This window comes from Callorhinus ursinus, unplaced genomic scaffold, assembly GCF_003265705.2.
Source record: "Callorhinus ursinus isolate GAN/ISIS: 27379988/994484 unplaced genomic scaffold, GSC_fseal_2.0 scaffold5, whole genome shotgun sequence".
Lineage (NCBI taxonomy): Eukaryota > Metazoa > Chordata > Mammalia > Carnivora > Otariidae > Callorhinus > Callorhinus ursinus.
Window position 1 is genome coordinate 52,939,727 of NW_027397067.1, and position 14,530 is coordinate 52,954,256.

The 14,530-nt window shown below is 38.4% G+C and overlaps 1 protein-coding gene across 5 annotated transcripts in view; it reads right to left on the bottom strand.

Moving 5' to 3' along the window:
* The window catches only part of RSPO2 (R-spondin 2), a 151,964-nt gene that overhangs the window by 59,531 nt on the left and 77,903 nt on the right, over positions 1–14,530 (bottom strand). For all 5 annotated transcript variants that reach the window (XM_073893099.1, XM_073893100.1, XM_073893102.1 and 2 more), the window contains one exon: positions 13,938–14,126. In XM_073893099.1, the coding sequence (XP_073749200.1) occupies positions 13,938–14,126 (189 nt within the window). The remainder of the gene's footprint in view (positions 1–13,937; positions 14,127–14,530) is intronic.

Here is a 14,530-nt window from a genome sequence, read left to right on the forward strand (position 1 = left end):
GTTGAATTTCTCCAAATGTTGGAGAATGCATCTCTCTCCACCTAACAAAACAGGATAGTATACAGAAGCTAATACAGGTCTTGCTTGCCACTCAACCGTCATGCAAGGAAAACAAGAACAATCTCTCAATCCCTTCACACTCCAAAATCAGCAGACTTTTCCTCTAAAGGGCCAGGTAATAAATATTTCAGGTTTGGTGGGCCATGCAGTCTGTCTAAATTACTCAACTCTGTGGTAGAGCAAAGCCAGCCGTAGACAATATGTAGGTGCTTAAGTGTGGCTGCCTTCCAATAAAACTTTATTTATAAATACTGAAATTTAAAGTATTATTTTTGTGTTCCACACAAAAATGTGTAGTCCTTTTTTGATATTTTCCCCAACCACTTAAGAATCTAACAGCTATTCTTACAAGGGCCCCACAAAAATGGTGGCAAGCCAGATTTTGCCTGTGGGTCATAGTTTGCTGACTCCTAGGCTGCAGAATGATTGAAAGCCATGAGGCATATTGAAGGAAAAAGGAAAAAAGAAATAGGTTTCATTTTTAAAACCCCAAATGTTAGCTTTTAAGCTTAGGGAGGCATAGTGACGTCTTATATACATCATCTGGCTGTGTTCATAAGACAAATACCAAATGAATAAGAGGATGCTGGAATTGAGGAATCACAATGTGGGAACATTTTTAGTTCCATGTTTCTCATACTGATACTGATAAATCAAGAAAGGGGACATTTTTGTCAATAGGTCAAAATTCCACGCTGTTTTAATAAGCTTTTATTTTCTTGATTACATATGGCATTGACTTATCAGTGAAGGGTTGGCTGGAGAGAAAGAAGAGAGAATAATTTTACCAAACAATACTTTTTGGCTAAGACCTGCATAACATTTATGCCTCGCCCTATGGTCTGATATACCTGCCAACTGTTTGTGAAGGTAGCTTTGCTATCTCCGCTTACCCAGTTTGATGATAAAAGTAGACAGTTTCATCCATGCTATGTAGGAGCAGCAAACCCTCAGGCTTGTCAGTGGACTTCTCAGAACTTGTTACCTGCTCTGTAAATGGGGATAACACTGCTTCAGTCCTAGGATTGATTACCAGGAGCCAATGAAAGGATGAATGTGAATGCACTTTAAAAACTAAAGTGCAAAATAGAAGCCTTATTTGCACAAAGGAAAACCTAGCACAAGGTAGCATCTGCCTTTCAAACAGAATGATACTGTCAAACTTGGGTCTAAACTGAAATAAGAGGCTTAATTCAAAAGAACTACCCCATAAGAAAATTAAATGTAAGCTCAAGAAATAAGACTTCCTTTATTAAATAGCAGAGCAGGCTTTTTACTTTCCAACCATTAGGATCCTAATTAAAAATTAAAAAAAAAATCTTCATTGATGAGTATTGAAAATTACAAAGCCATGTTTGCCACAGAGAAGAAAATAGTCATTCTAGCTCTCAGGATATCTATTTGATATAATCTAGCTTCTAGAATAAGGAGAGAGGAAGTGTGGCCCAGTAGTTTTCTCTAGAGGGTTATGTAATACGATTAATACAGGGTTGCTTACAACAAAGCTATAGGGCTTCGCTGCCATGGACCAGCATATGAAACATCCCCAGTGTGTGGGGAACAACCATTACCGGAGCTCTTGGTGGCATCTCTGATGTGGCCACTTCTTAAACCCTTGATGGCTTAGCCACACTGGGGAGACAGGTCACAAGGATCAAGATGGCTCTGCTATGGCCATAGGAGGACCACTGTCTTCTTTCAAAGGCCAAGTTGGTCATGTCATTTCCCTGCTTTAAAATCCTTGGCAGCTTCCCTTTACTTCCAGGATCAGTTTAAACCCTTGATTTTAGAGCCCAAGATCCTTCCGGCTGGACCTACCCTGTTACTTCCCTAGCCTCATCACCACGGGTACCTGACCCCAGCCAGGGCGAAGTTCCCTCTACACTCCCCAGGTCCTCCCAGCATCCAGATACCCGAGACAACAATTCTTCTCTTGTGGTTGTTATATGTTTGTCATAATCCTCGCATCAAATGGGGACCCGATGAAGAAAACGGAACGCTTCTTCTATTCTGTATCACAAGGCCTAGCAAAAGGGCTTGACATAACAGAGGATGACAGGTGTTAACTGTGGAATGACTAAAAAATCTACTAAATTTCTATCAGCTTAGAATAAACACTGAAACAGAGTCCACCCTGTATATTTTAATGCAATAGCATGATTTTGGTATAAAAATACATTATAAAGAGCTCCATTTCCAAATTAGACAACAATCTTTATGTACTACATTGAAGCTCTTTATGTCTTTTTTATCTTCAAGGAACAAAAAGCATGTGTATTCCTTAACTGTAAACCATGCAGAGATGAGCATTGGAGGAAGACTATACTTTGCAGAAACTAGACATAAAACAGATCAATATTAAAATGGTAACTGCCAATAGTAGATATTACTGAGATTTCTTTTATAGATGCATGACAGTTATTAGAATTAGAAATTATTACCCAAGACTGTGCTATGTAATTTGTGTAAGCTTGCAAAGCTAGTAACTGTTGTAGCTCAAATCAGAGCTAAGTTCCTGCTAATCCAGTGTTCTTTCAAAGATGTGATTTAACCACAACTTGATTTTTTTCTTTAGAAGGTAAAATCTAATGTCTTGAAATCCTTAACGGGGTTTAAAACACTGACAACACTGACCATTTCAGAAAACAAAACAAAACAAAAAAAGAACAAAGACTTTGAAATTTTTCTCTACTCAGGTTTGTAATTGTGCATAATAGTTTCATCTACATTACATGATTTTTGAAGGAACAATGTAAAAAAAGAACATTCTACTGGTGTATCTCAGTCTCTGGCGTCACACTGTTCCTGGCAAATTGTGTGACTTTGGGGAAGTACTTACTTAGAAACCTCAACATGCACATTTTTTGGTGGGCTTGAGGGAGATGAGGCAGAGAGACAGAATCAATTAGGTCTCTTTCAGATCTATGCGATATTTTTTTTTTAATTAAGGGAACTTCTACATGCCTGATAGAAGCCTTATAGGGTTGTGAACACATACACACACACACACACACACACACACACACACACACACACACTCATTCTGGATGATCAGTGAAAGTATTAATTGAATAAAACATCCTCTCTTTTAAGCACTACTTGAAATATGCTGTTATTACTTGTTTTCTTTGTCACAACACATTAAGCTGCTACTTCTCTTTACCTGAACTTGACCTACAAAATGATGAGGCAGGAGATATTTCACAATACACCCAATTACATAGAAAAGTATCACCCAGTTATCTTCATCATCGTCTATCCTCATCATTATACTAAAAGAATAATAAAGATGGTGAAAAGAGCTGTTCCATGATGAACAACCTTCCTGGTTGCTGCACTGTATCACTATCTTTCTAATCATATTTCACATCTCATCAAGAAATTAGTTTACCTTTACATGATTTTAAATGCTAAAACTAATTAATAGGAATGTCTTCATTAAATATAAAAGTAGCTTCAGGTCTGTGATTCAGCAGTCTTACACAGACCTGTACCTCTGAAACAAATAATGTTAAAAAAAGAAGAAGAAGAAGAAGATGATGATGATGATAGTAGGAAGGGAAAAATGAAGGGGGGGAAACCGGAGGGGGAGATGAACCATGAGAGATGATGGACTCTGAGAAACAAACTGAGGGTTCTAGACGGGAGGGGGGTAGGGGGATGGGTTAGCCTGGTGATGGGTATTAAAGAGGGCACGTTCTGCGTGGAGCACTGGGTGTTATATACAATTAATGAGTCATGGAACACTACATCAAAAATTAATGATGTCATATATGGTGATTAACATAACAATAAAAAATTTAAAAAAACTAATGATGTAATGTATGGTGATTAACATAAGATAAAAAAATTTAAAAATTAGCTTCAATTTTTAGCTTGTATGTTCCATAAATTTATAAAGCAATCCCTCTTTAAAACAAACTGAAAAGCACTTCGAGAAACATGTAGTCCAGTAACAAAGAACATGGGTTGTCACCAGACATGCATTCCAGTATCGACTCTGCTCTGCATCCGTCAGTGACTTTGAATGAGCTACTAACTTCTCTAGGCCTCCATCTTCTTGCCTCAAATAGTCAGGAATCGAATGCATAAGCTGTTGAAGAGATTTAGCCAAAAAGAAAGTGCTAAGTGTGTATTATTAGTAATAAGTACAAGGAGTCTTTCATGGAAGAGCAGTTAATATTACTGAGCCCACCCTCCTACTCTGAGAGACCCTGAGCTACCTAGGATTGATATCAATCATCCAATTCATACGTATTAAGCACCTTTTAGATGCCCAGCCCTTGACTGGCTGGCCTCAGGCAATTAAACTGTGGTTCTGTTGAGGCCAAGCCTGGGTACAATCCCCTGAAACTAAAATCAATTAATAAATGCTTTGTTCTATCCCAGTCACAGGTGCATCAAAACAGCCAGCTCTCTTGCAGGGATGGAATTCTTGAGAAGCAAGCATTAAGAATCAAGAGACTCAGCAGGTAATGACATCTCACTTAAGTTCTGATAAAGGGGCAGTAGGGCCATCCTCATGGTCCCTTTAAAGAACAATTCCTTAACCTTATTAAGTTATGGTCAGTTTATTAACGGGCTGGTAGCAGCTCTTTTGTAATGTAAAAACCACTTTAGCCAATGAAACTTCCGCAGCTGGAAGTAACCCGTTAACCAAGACAGTGTGTTTTCTGCAGAGTGGCCTGTAGGGCAAAGTCCCTCTTTGGGAAAGAAACCAGTTTAAGAGAATGCCTTTCAAAGGGTGCTAATTAAAAGTGAGGACCTTCAAAAAAAGAGATTCTGACGCTTAACAAATAATGTGTTTTGTGATTTTATTTTCTCCAAGAGAAGCAGTATGGTATGGTTAAAGAAAAATAACTAAGTGAAATAAATCAGACAGGGAAAGGCAAATATCGCATAATCTCACTTACATGTGGAATCTAAAGAAAGAGAAAAGAAAAAAAAAACAACTCAGGAAAAAAAAAAAGATCAGATTTGTGTTTACCAGAGGCTGAAGGTAAGGTGAGGGGGAATTGAATGAAGGTGGTCAAAAGGTACAAAGCTCCAGTTCTAAGGTAAGTACTAAGGATGTAAGGTATAACATGATGACTATAATTAATACCAACGATCTCATCACATTTCTTTTCCTTTATTCTTTGTATTTAAATGAAATGATGGATGTAACTAAACATTGTGGCAACTGTTTCATAAAACGTATAAGTAAAATTATGCTGTACACCTTAAACATACACAGCGCTATATGTCCATTATATCGATAAAAATGGGTTAAAACAAAACGAGAAACACAGGTGTTAGAATCAGAAAGAATCCTAGATCTCATTCTTAGCTCTGCTTCATATGTGTGTCCTTGGGTAGGTTTCTGAGGCTCTCTGAGCTTGTCTTTTCAATGATAAAATGTAAACATTTACCTACATCACAGGGTTGTTGAGAGAGCATTAGAATAGCCATTCCCCCAGGAATTTGAGGAGAGGAGCTGGTCTGGAATAGCAAAAAGCAGTCATTTTTGGAGGCAGTTGCAGAATCACAGAATATCAGAGCAATGACCTCACAACCTCCCTTACTTTTTACAGATGAGGACACTGGCAACCAGAGAATATGAGTTTCATCCCTCATCAAAGAGTAAGTCAGGACACCTGACTGGTGTCTAGTCCAGGAGCCAGCTTGGAGAGAGCCATTGGAAGGATCCCCTCGGTCTGAGTAGTCACCATGATCCTTTTCTCCTGCCCATAAACACTCCCCTGCTCTTCCTGTGAAAACATGGCCCCAAATAATGGTTTACAAAGCTTCAATTCACGTGGAAGCCATATTTCAGTCAGAATCTTTATCACCAAAGTCAAAACGAGAATTAGACTCTAAGATACCAGACACAATGATAAATTAGAATACTCAATGTGCCAGAATACCTACAGTAATGGCAATCTCAGAGAAGGAAGAGCAAGTCATGAGAAAGTGGGGAAGGCAGAGATGGGAGCTAGATGAGGGGGGATTCAGGATTATTGGAAGCCTGGCTGAAAGCCAGTGTATTCTACTCTATTGTCATCAGCTCAGTAGAGCACACAGAGCTAGGATTACTGGTTATACTGATGATTAATGGACGTAGAGAAGGGCACATATTTCCTTAAGATATCCTCATGTGCTTAGGTGGTACTAAAACTTGTCTTTTACTAAATACAAAGTGTCCTATTCCATCATCAGTGACAGGTGGAGAAACATAATTATTACACTGTAGCAATTCTCAAAGTGGAGTGCCTGACTCAGCCAGCTCAGCGCCACCTGGGCACTTGTTGTAAATGTTAAGTTCTTGGGCACCATTTCAGATCTACCAAATCAGAGGCTCGGGGCATGGGCAGGGAGGTGGGGGAGAATAGCCCCCAGTGTTTTCACAGGTGTTAAACACCAAATGCCCCCTAACTCTTCACTGTCTAGCCACCCAAGCTAGGTGGTGAAGGCAGGAGAAAATAAAGTTAAGTTACACAATTTTCATAATTTTTCAATTATTGGTCTCACCCAATGGCTATGTCCCTTCTCTGACCCTTTTTATGATTCTGTAATATACCTAACCCCATTTGTCTCTTGTGCTTTAGCAGCACTTTGGGTAATAGGGATTATAAAATACCAATGTCTGATTCTATAGGAGTTTCGCATGCAACCCAACTGCATTTTCAGTCCATCCATAAGCATCTTCTAAAGATATTCTTATTTATTTTACTTGTCATATAATCCCACAAATACTGATATCATAGCAACATATTTGTTAGAGGTCTGCATCTTTACAGATCTTTAAGCACACATCATATAGACTTTACGGTTCTCAGAGTGATTATATACCTCCCTCTTGCAGTTCACAATTGTTCAGATTTGATTAAAAACATTTTAAACATTTCTGTTAATTTTAAATACCTAGACCTTTTTCCAAATGCATCATTAAATTTCATGATTCAAAAATGTCAGGTGTTTCTAAAAGCACTCAAATTTGACATGCAGTAATTCTTTAAAAACACCTAAACACTGGTCTTGGAGTTCACAAATTAAGGGATGGTTTTATTTAACTATGAGTTTTCTTAGATGTTCAAAATTGCTAGTTTTTGAACCTATGTCATTTCAAAAACATGTCAACATTCTCTTAGCCTAAAACACGTTTTTACAAAGTGCCAAAACGAGGCAGAATCATTTTGTTGCCAGAGGATGTATTATTTCCTTAGTATAAAAAATGAACTGGTTCTTTTTCTGTCACTTCAGCATATTTCTCACCCTCCTCCTGATAGATGAATAAAATGAAACATTGACTGATGGGAGCTAGATGATACTTTATAGGTTGCTGATTCAACAAGCGTTCTGTTCAAGGCTAGTTTTCCCACTTAAGTTTTGGGTCCTGTGTTCTTCCGTCTCTTCAGTGATCTGGTTTCCTCAACTGTCCCCCTCCTTCTCCACCTCATCCAACTCTTTCCCAATCAAGTCTCCTTCCATCTCTCTCTCTCCCTCCCTCTCACACACACACACACACCCCTCCTAATCCAAGAGCCTTCTTGCTAGCATTACTTTTCAACCAGTGTAGCAATGAAGAAAAAGGACTACCTACAATCACAGTGGCTGCTTGCCTCAGACTCCATGTGCTCCCTCAAACCACAGCAATCAGGATAGTGCTCCAACAGAACAATGAACTTCTCCTATTAATGTCAACAATTCTATTGTTTAACCAGTTCAACTCTGACACGGACCACTTGCTACTTCTCATGCCTTCTTACTTCTTTCTTCTGGGACATCAGTGTCTGATTTTCTACTTTCCTGGTGACTTCTCCACAGGCTGTCCTTTGCTTGCTGTTAAATGTCAACCTTCTTCAGGCTTTAATCCTCAGCACTCTCCACCCCTCAGTTAATATGCTCTTTTTCCTGCCAATGACTGAGATTAGACCTCCCCTGAGACATCTAACTTCTTACATCTAACTGCTCATTGGGTACCTTCCTCAGGATATCTCATACCACCTTGAGCTCAACATGTCCCAAATCAACCATTCTCCACCATAATGGCCTTTCTCGCCCACACATACACCATTCCTCCCATATTCTGCACCTGGATAAATTTCACTGCCCAGCTCCCAAACCAAAATCATAAGAGTAATCTCAATTTCTCCCTTCATCTTTAGCCAACATCAAATTATCAAGTCCTATTGATTCTTCCTCAATCTCTCTCTCCATCTCCCTGTTTCCACTATGACCTTCTTCATTCAGTCATTCAACAAATATTTGTTGAGCCCCACTGAGTGTCACGTTATTCTGCATAGTATGAGCCTGAAGACAACAGGCCCAAATCCCTTTCCTCTTGGAGCTTACATTTTAGTGGGAGAGATTAATAAAACAGATAAGCAAAATATACAGTACATTAGTTACCCATAGTGCTAAGAAAAGAAGGGAGGGAGTCATGGAACACTACATCAAAAACTAATGATGTAATGTATGGTGACTAACATTACATAATAAAATAAAATTTAAAAAAAGAAGGGAGGGAAGGAGGGAGTAAGAAAAGGGGAAAGGAAGGAGGGATAAAGAAGGAAGAAAGGAAATATTGGGGTAAGGAATGTTAACATTTTAGACAAACCAGCCAGGGAAGGTCTGATGAGGAAACAGCTATTCTCATTTTTTTTTTTTTAACCTGGATCCCTCTTGCCAACTTCACCGCTGACTTCTCTTAAACTCCTCTTTCTTGCTGCCAAAAGAATAGTAGTTCCTGACCTTACCATTCTCTTACTTGAAATCCACTACTTGTGGCTTCAGGAAGCTGCTTAAACTGCCTAAATTTAGCACGTAAGGTCTGCTCCAGGGGCCACCACCCCGACTAGCATCATTTCTGGTTATGCTGTGCAACAGGACTCACCACCAGCATTTTACTTAACAACGGATGATTGTTTGTCTCCCCACACCTTCGCATGTGGCTTTTTCCCCTACCTATAATGCTTAATCCTAATAATTCTGAAAGCACCCATGGTCTTCCTGAGCATCATCTCCCTCATTGCTGAAATCCACCCAACGTTTAGAAAGTGTATTTTACCCAGTTTAGGTAACTTCATAAAATAAAAATCCCACAACCCATTTTGCACGCTTCTTTGAAAACTGAGAAAATGTGTATGTAACAGGGAACTGGCACAGAATAGAAGTGAATTAGCACCCTTTATCACACACTACACTGAGTAAATTACTTGTCTGTCTCACTAGAGCAGGGTTTCTCAACCCCAACTCTACTGACATTTTGGGCCAAATAGTTCTTTGTTACAGGGGGCTGTCCTGTGCATTGTAGAATGTTTAGCAGTATCTATAGGCTCTATCAACTAGATACCGGTAGCATCCCTCCAGCTGTAATAACCAAAAATGTCTGCAAACATTACGAAATTTCCCCTGAGAGAGAAATCACGCCTGGCAGGGAATCATTATTCTATACCATAAGCAACTCAAGGGCAGAAACTATGACTCATTATTATATCTCCAGGTATCTAGGACAAAAGCCAGCACACAGTAGGTGTTCAATAAATGCATATAAGAACTACAATCCTGACTTCTAGTACCAGAGTATTTTTAACTCTTTTCACAATGTATGTAAATGTCTATTTTACAGCTTCCTTCATTCAACATTGCATTGTGAGATTTATCTATGTTGCAGTATGTTGTGGTAGTTCATTTCCACTTTTACATATGTCCTTTTTTTTTTAATATATTATGCTTTCTTCAATGTTCTATTGTTTGGACATGTGGGTTACTTCCAATCTATAGTTGGTATGGGCAGTGTCATCAAGAGTAATCTTTTATATGTGTCTTGGTTACAAGTCAAGATGGTAGTTTTGTTGGAGGAGGAGGAAGCGGAGTGACTGGAACGGGACACCACGAGGGTTCTTGGGGCGCAAACATTCCTCTTGACCTGTATAGTGATTGCACATGTGTGTCCATTTTGTGATAATTCACTGAACTCTCCATTTACAGTCTTGAACACAGAATTCCTGTGATATTTCATTTAAAGTTTTTTTTAAAATCACTAAGAACAAGACAGTTGTGCAAATAGAGGGGGGAAAAAAAGCCAGAGATTCTGGTAAATACCATACAATGCAAATATTCATGTGAAAAATAAATGAACCCATCCAAGAAAATCACATTAAACAAAAAATGCATTTTGGTACTTTCTGTCAATAGCACCCATTGTTAGTGAGATGCAAGGGAAAAGGTCTATTAGTTAAGATGTGACCTGGCACACCACAACTTTTCTAGAAGGCCATTTGACAATATATAATCAAAAGTCTATAAAATATGTAATATGGTTACATGTCAATCTTATCTCAAAAAAGCTGGAAAGCTGTATTATGTTTAAAGCTTATCTTATGCAAATAAATCAAACAAATGTATAAAACTACATGTATATGAGAGAGACTATATGAGGATATTCTTCATATAACTGCTTAGTGAAAAACTAAAGACAAGTTTTAATAGGTAATTAAATATATTAGGATATATCCACTCAGTACGATATATGCAGCCATATTTAATGACATTAACAAAATATTCATAATCCAATAAGTTAAAACAAGTCACAAAGCAGAACAATGATATATTTGTGAGGGAAGAAAGACATAAACACATGTAGAAACAAATGGTTGAGAATAGAAGCCAAAATGTTAACTTTTGTTATCTTTGAGTGGTTTTTTTATTTTTGCTTTTGCCTTTTAAGGTCTTTGTGCTTTCTAAGCTTTCTACAAGGAATATTTATAACAATGATAATAACAAAGGAATAAAGCTTTTTCACGTAAATGAGAAAAAAATGAGAAATCTCACCTAATAGAATCAGACTATGACAGCTCTTAGTGTCCATTAGTGTATGTATTTTTCATAATATGCTTCAAGTGATTAGTGAATTGGTTTTCACAGGCACGTCTGATTTTATAAGCTTTACACTGTTTGCACCAAGAAGCCAACCCTAGCCAGTACTTCATAGAGCAAGTCTTCCTTCAGAAGAAGGATGTTGTTTTGCAACTGAAATATTACTCTAGTGATTAGAAAACAGATGAGCAAGTTTCATTTCTAGAAATTTTTGTAAAGCTACTGTTGCTTGAAGTATAATTTTCTTCTCTAGGATAAAACAATAATCTCTTAAGAAAGTGAGTAGGATTTCAATTTCTAAGTCTTTGACAGCTTTTCCCATTTAACTCTGCCTCCTCTCTTCTGAATAGAATATAAACAACAATGGAATATATGCAAAGTACAGGGGGAAAGCAAATAATTAGTATGAAAGAACCACAGCCATCCAAAGTCACAAACTGAGAATTAAGAAATAATTTTCCACTTTCACTCTGATTCACAAGAGTCTTGTTAATAAGCCCTTCCTGCTTGTACCAGAGAAGTAATGATTTCCTCTAGGTCAGTAAACTGCAACATTGATCGCATTCACTTAAATAAGCATAACCAGAGCAAACCCGTTCTCACACATAAATTCACTTTTCAAGGCTGATTTACAGTCACTGCTCTCCTTTCTGAGAACAGGGGTAAACTTAGCCAAAAGCGTGTTTGTGAAACCTTGCCTGGACGTATCCCCAAAGATGACCCTGTTGAAATGCTACGCAGTACTGCTGAGGTGGCTATCCATACCAGTTTGCCTGGGACAGTCCTGGTTTACACCAGTGTCCCTGCATAGTTATTAATAGCTGCCCCTTTGACTTGCCAATATCCTAGGGCTGAGTAACACATGATATAGCCAGCCTACTGTCCATACACAGGATGCATAATGCTAGCCTTAGAACTTGGATTAAGTGCTTGGAGACATCTACACTCTAACCTCTTCTTCCTTGGGCACTGAAGGTGTGGAATGAAAAATGCACCGAATATTCACAGACTCTGATCCCAAAACACAGCCCCCCAACCAGGTGGTCTAACACAATCTGAATAGAAATCCATTTCAAGGTAGAGATATCCTTCCATGAAAGTTAAAAAAATTATGGGAGACAATTTACTAGATAGCCCCCAAATCACACAACTTAAAGACAAGCTACGTATTTGCAAAAATTAGCCAGCCTGTTGATACATGGTGGGAGTTCTGACTCTGTAATTATTAATCCAAACAATTCCATGAAATAGAAGTAGATCCGAATTTCCTCTGAGCCTATCTATTTCTATCTCTGTTAATGGCAAAACTAATCACCTTGAAACCTTAGGATCAAATATGATTCTCTCTTTTCACTCTTTGTAATTAGTTACTAAGTCCCATTGATTCTATTTTTTTTTTTTAAGCTCTGGAATTCATTACCCACAAACCTTTCATCAGAACATGATTTCTAACTGCAGTTGTTATAGGAGCCTTCCTCTACTCTCTATCCTCCTCCAATTCATCTCCCCCGCTGCTGCTACAAACATCCTCAACAGAGCAACCTCCTCAGTCCTTCCCTGCTCAAAACCGGCAGGTAATATCCAGACTCCTCAGCCAGGCACTCAAGACTTTTATCAGTTCTCGGTTTCAACCACACCTCCTCCTAAGCTCACACGATTCAGTGGTTCTCATCCAGGGATAGTACTTCTTCACTAGGAGGTGTTCAAAACTGTTTGGGGACATTTTTACTTGTCTCAGTGACTTGTGGGCACAAAGGGCCTTTCATAGGCAGGGACTGAGGATCCTAAGTGTTCAGCAACATAGATTAAATTGCCTTGTCAAATAGCACCCTAGATGAGACTTGTTCCCAAGCACATTATTTTTAGACATGTGTGGTTCCTTCTTTCTAGAATCTATTAATTCTGCCTCCTTCCAAAATAATATTGTCCCTGGATGATTCCATTCATTTAAAGTTGTTTTTCTTATCTAAAGACCTTGGTTGGTTTCATAACTATGTATACAGTAGTAATGGGAGATAATTATTCCCATAACACACTGCTTGCCTGCTGACATAGCTTAGTGTACTGAATTACGGTTAAACTTCTTATCCATTTCTGATTTCACTCCATGTCGTTTTTTTCCCTATCCCCTCTGTGCCCTAACATTTAAGCTCCTTAAAGAAAGGGATGTTTCTGTGGTATCTTTTTTTTTTTAAACTCCAATTTCTACTGTTTACCTAAAAGTTGAGAATCACTGTATAAGTGATTTTTGGATTAAAGGATAAAAATCATTCCTGCATGCCTATGTACAGAATGCCATTCCTTAATAACTTTTGTGTAGTTGTTAAACTTAGAACTCAGGGGGCGCCTGGGTGGCTCAGTTGGTTAAGCAACTGCCTTCGGCTCAGATCATGATGCTGGATTCCCTGGATCGAGTACCGCATCAGGCTCCCTGCTCAGCAGGGAGTCTGCTTCTCCCTCTGACCCTCCCCCCTCTCATGCTCTCTCTCTCTAATAAATAAAAATCTAAAAAAAAATAAAATAAACTTAGAACTCAGAATACTCAAAGGTAAACTAAATATTTTAGTTATATCTTTTATCAGTAATGGTGCTTCATAGAACCTTAAATGTATTAAATTCTAGATTATACTAAACAAGGGATTACAAACTCAGATTAAAAAAAAAAAAAAGGAAAAAGAAGCCATAGACACTGCAGTGAAGTAGAGAGAATGTACCCAATATAAAGATATTTAAATTCCTCGGGGATTTTTTGGGGGCGAGTGCTAAGTATGCTTTATAAAGATCTGCTAACAAGCTTGTTTCGAGATGCTTGTTATGCAAAAAAAAATAATCTTTTTAAAAATGTGCAATATACTTCTAGACAAAAGATGAAAATGCTCTTATCCTACCTCACTCAAGTTTAAGCTTAGACTATTTCTGTAGCATATTAAAAATAAACTTTCTTTCATTCAAAATTTTAAACTTAGCTCCCCTAAGTTGCATAAACAGTAAATAGTAGACAAAAGTCAACTGCTCACTTGCACATCTGTTCATATCTGGGGCTCGGTGTCCATAGTAACCGGATGGACAGGAATGCAGGCACTCTCCATACTGGCGCATGCCTTCTCTTCGAAGAAAGAAGAACAACTTCTGTTGACATCGGCTGCACCCATTGTCCTTTGAACAAGACAAACAACCCTTGCAAATGGGATTTGATACATAACTAGCTGTAAAAGAAAAACACAAAACACAGGTTTAAATAGGAGTATGATCAAGACGTCCGGTCAATAAAACATGGTGAGAAGACAAGTGTCTCTTGTCCTACTTGAATCATAGAAATGCTACACAAAATATTCCCTCACCCCCCGCCCACAAAAAAGGCTAATACACAACCAAACTTAGAAACAAAGAGGAAACTCAGAGTTCAAACTGAAACTGAATGGCTCACAGAGTTAGACCAGACAGAGGCAGACCTCACGGCAGGGTCTTGAATCCAGGCCAAGAAATATGCTTATGTAGACCAGACACTTGGGTCTCTTTATGGAGGATGGAGTAGTGAGGGCTGTTTGCACATGCAACAAATACTTGAAGCCCCCACCCCAATTTGCCAGAGATGAAGACTTCAACCACA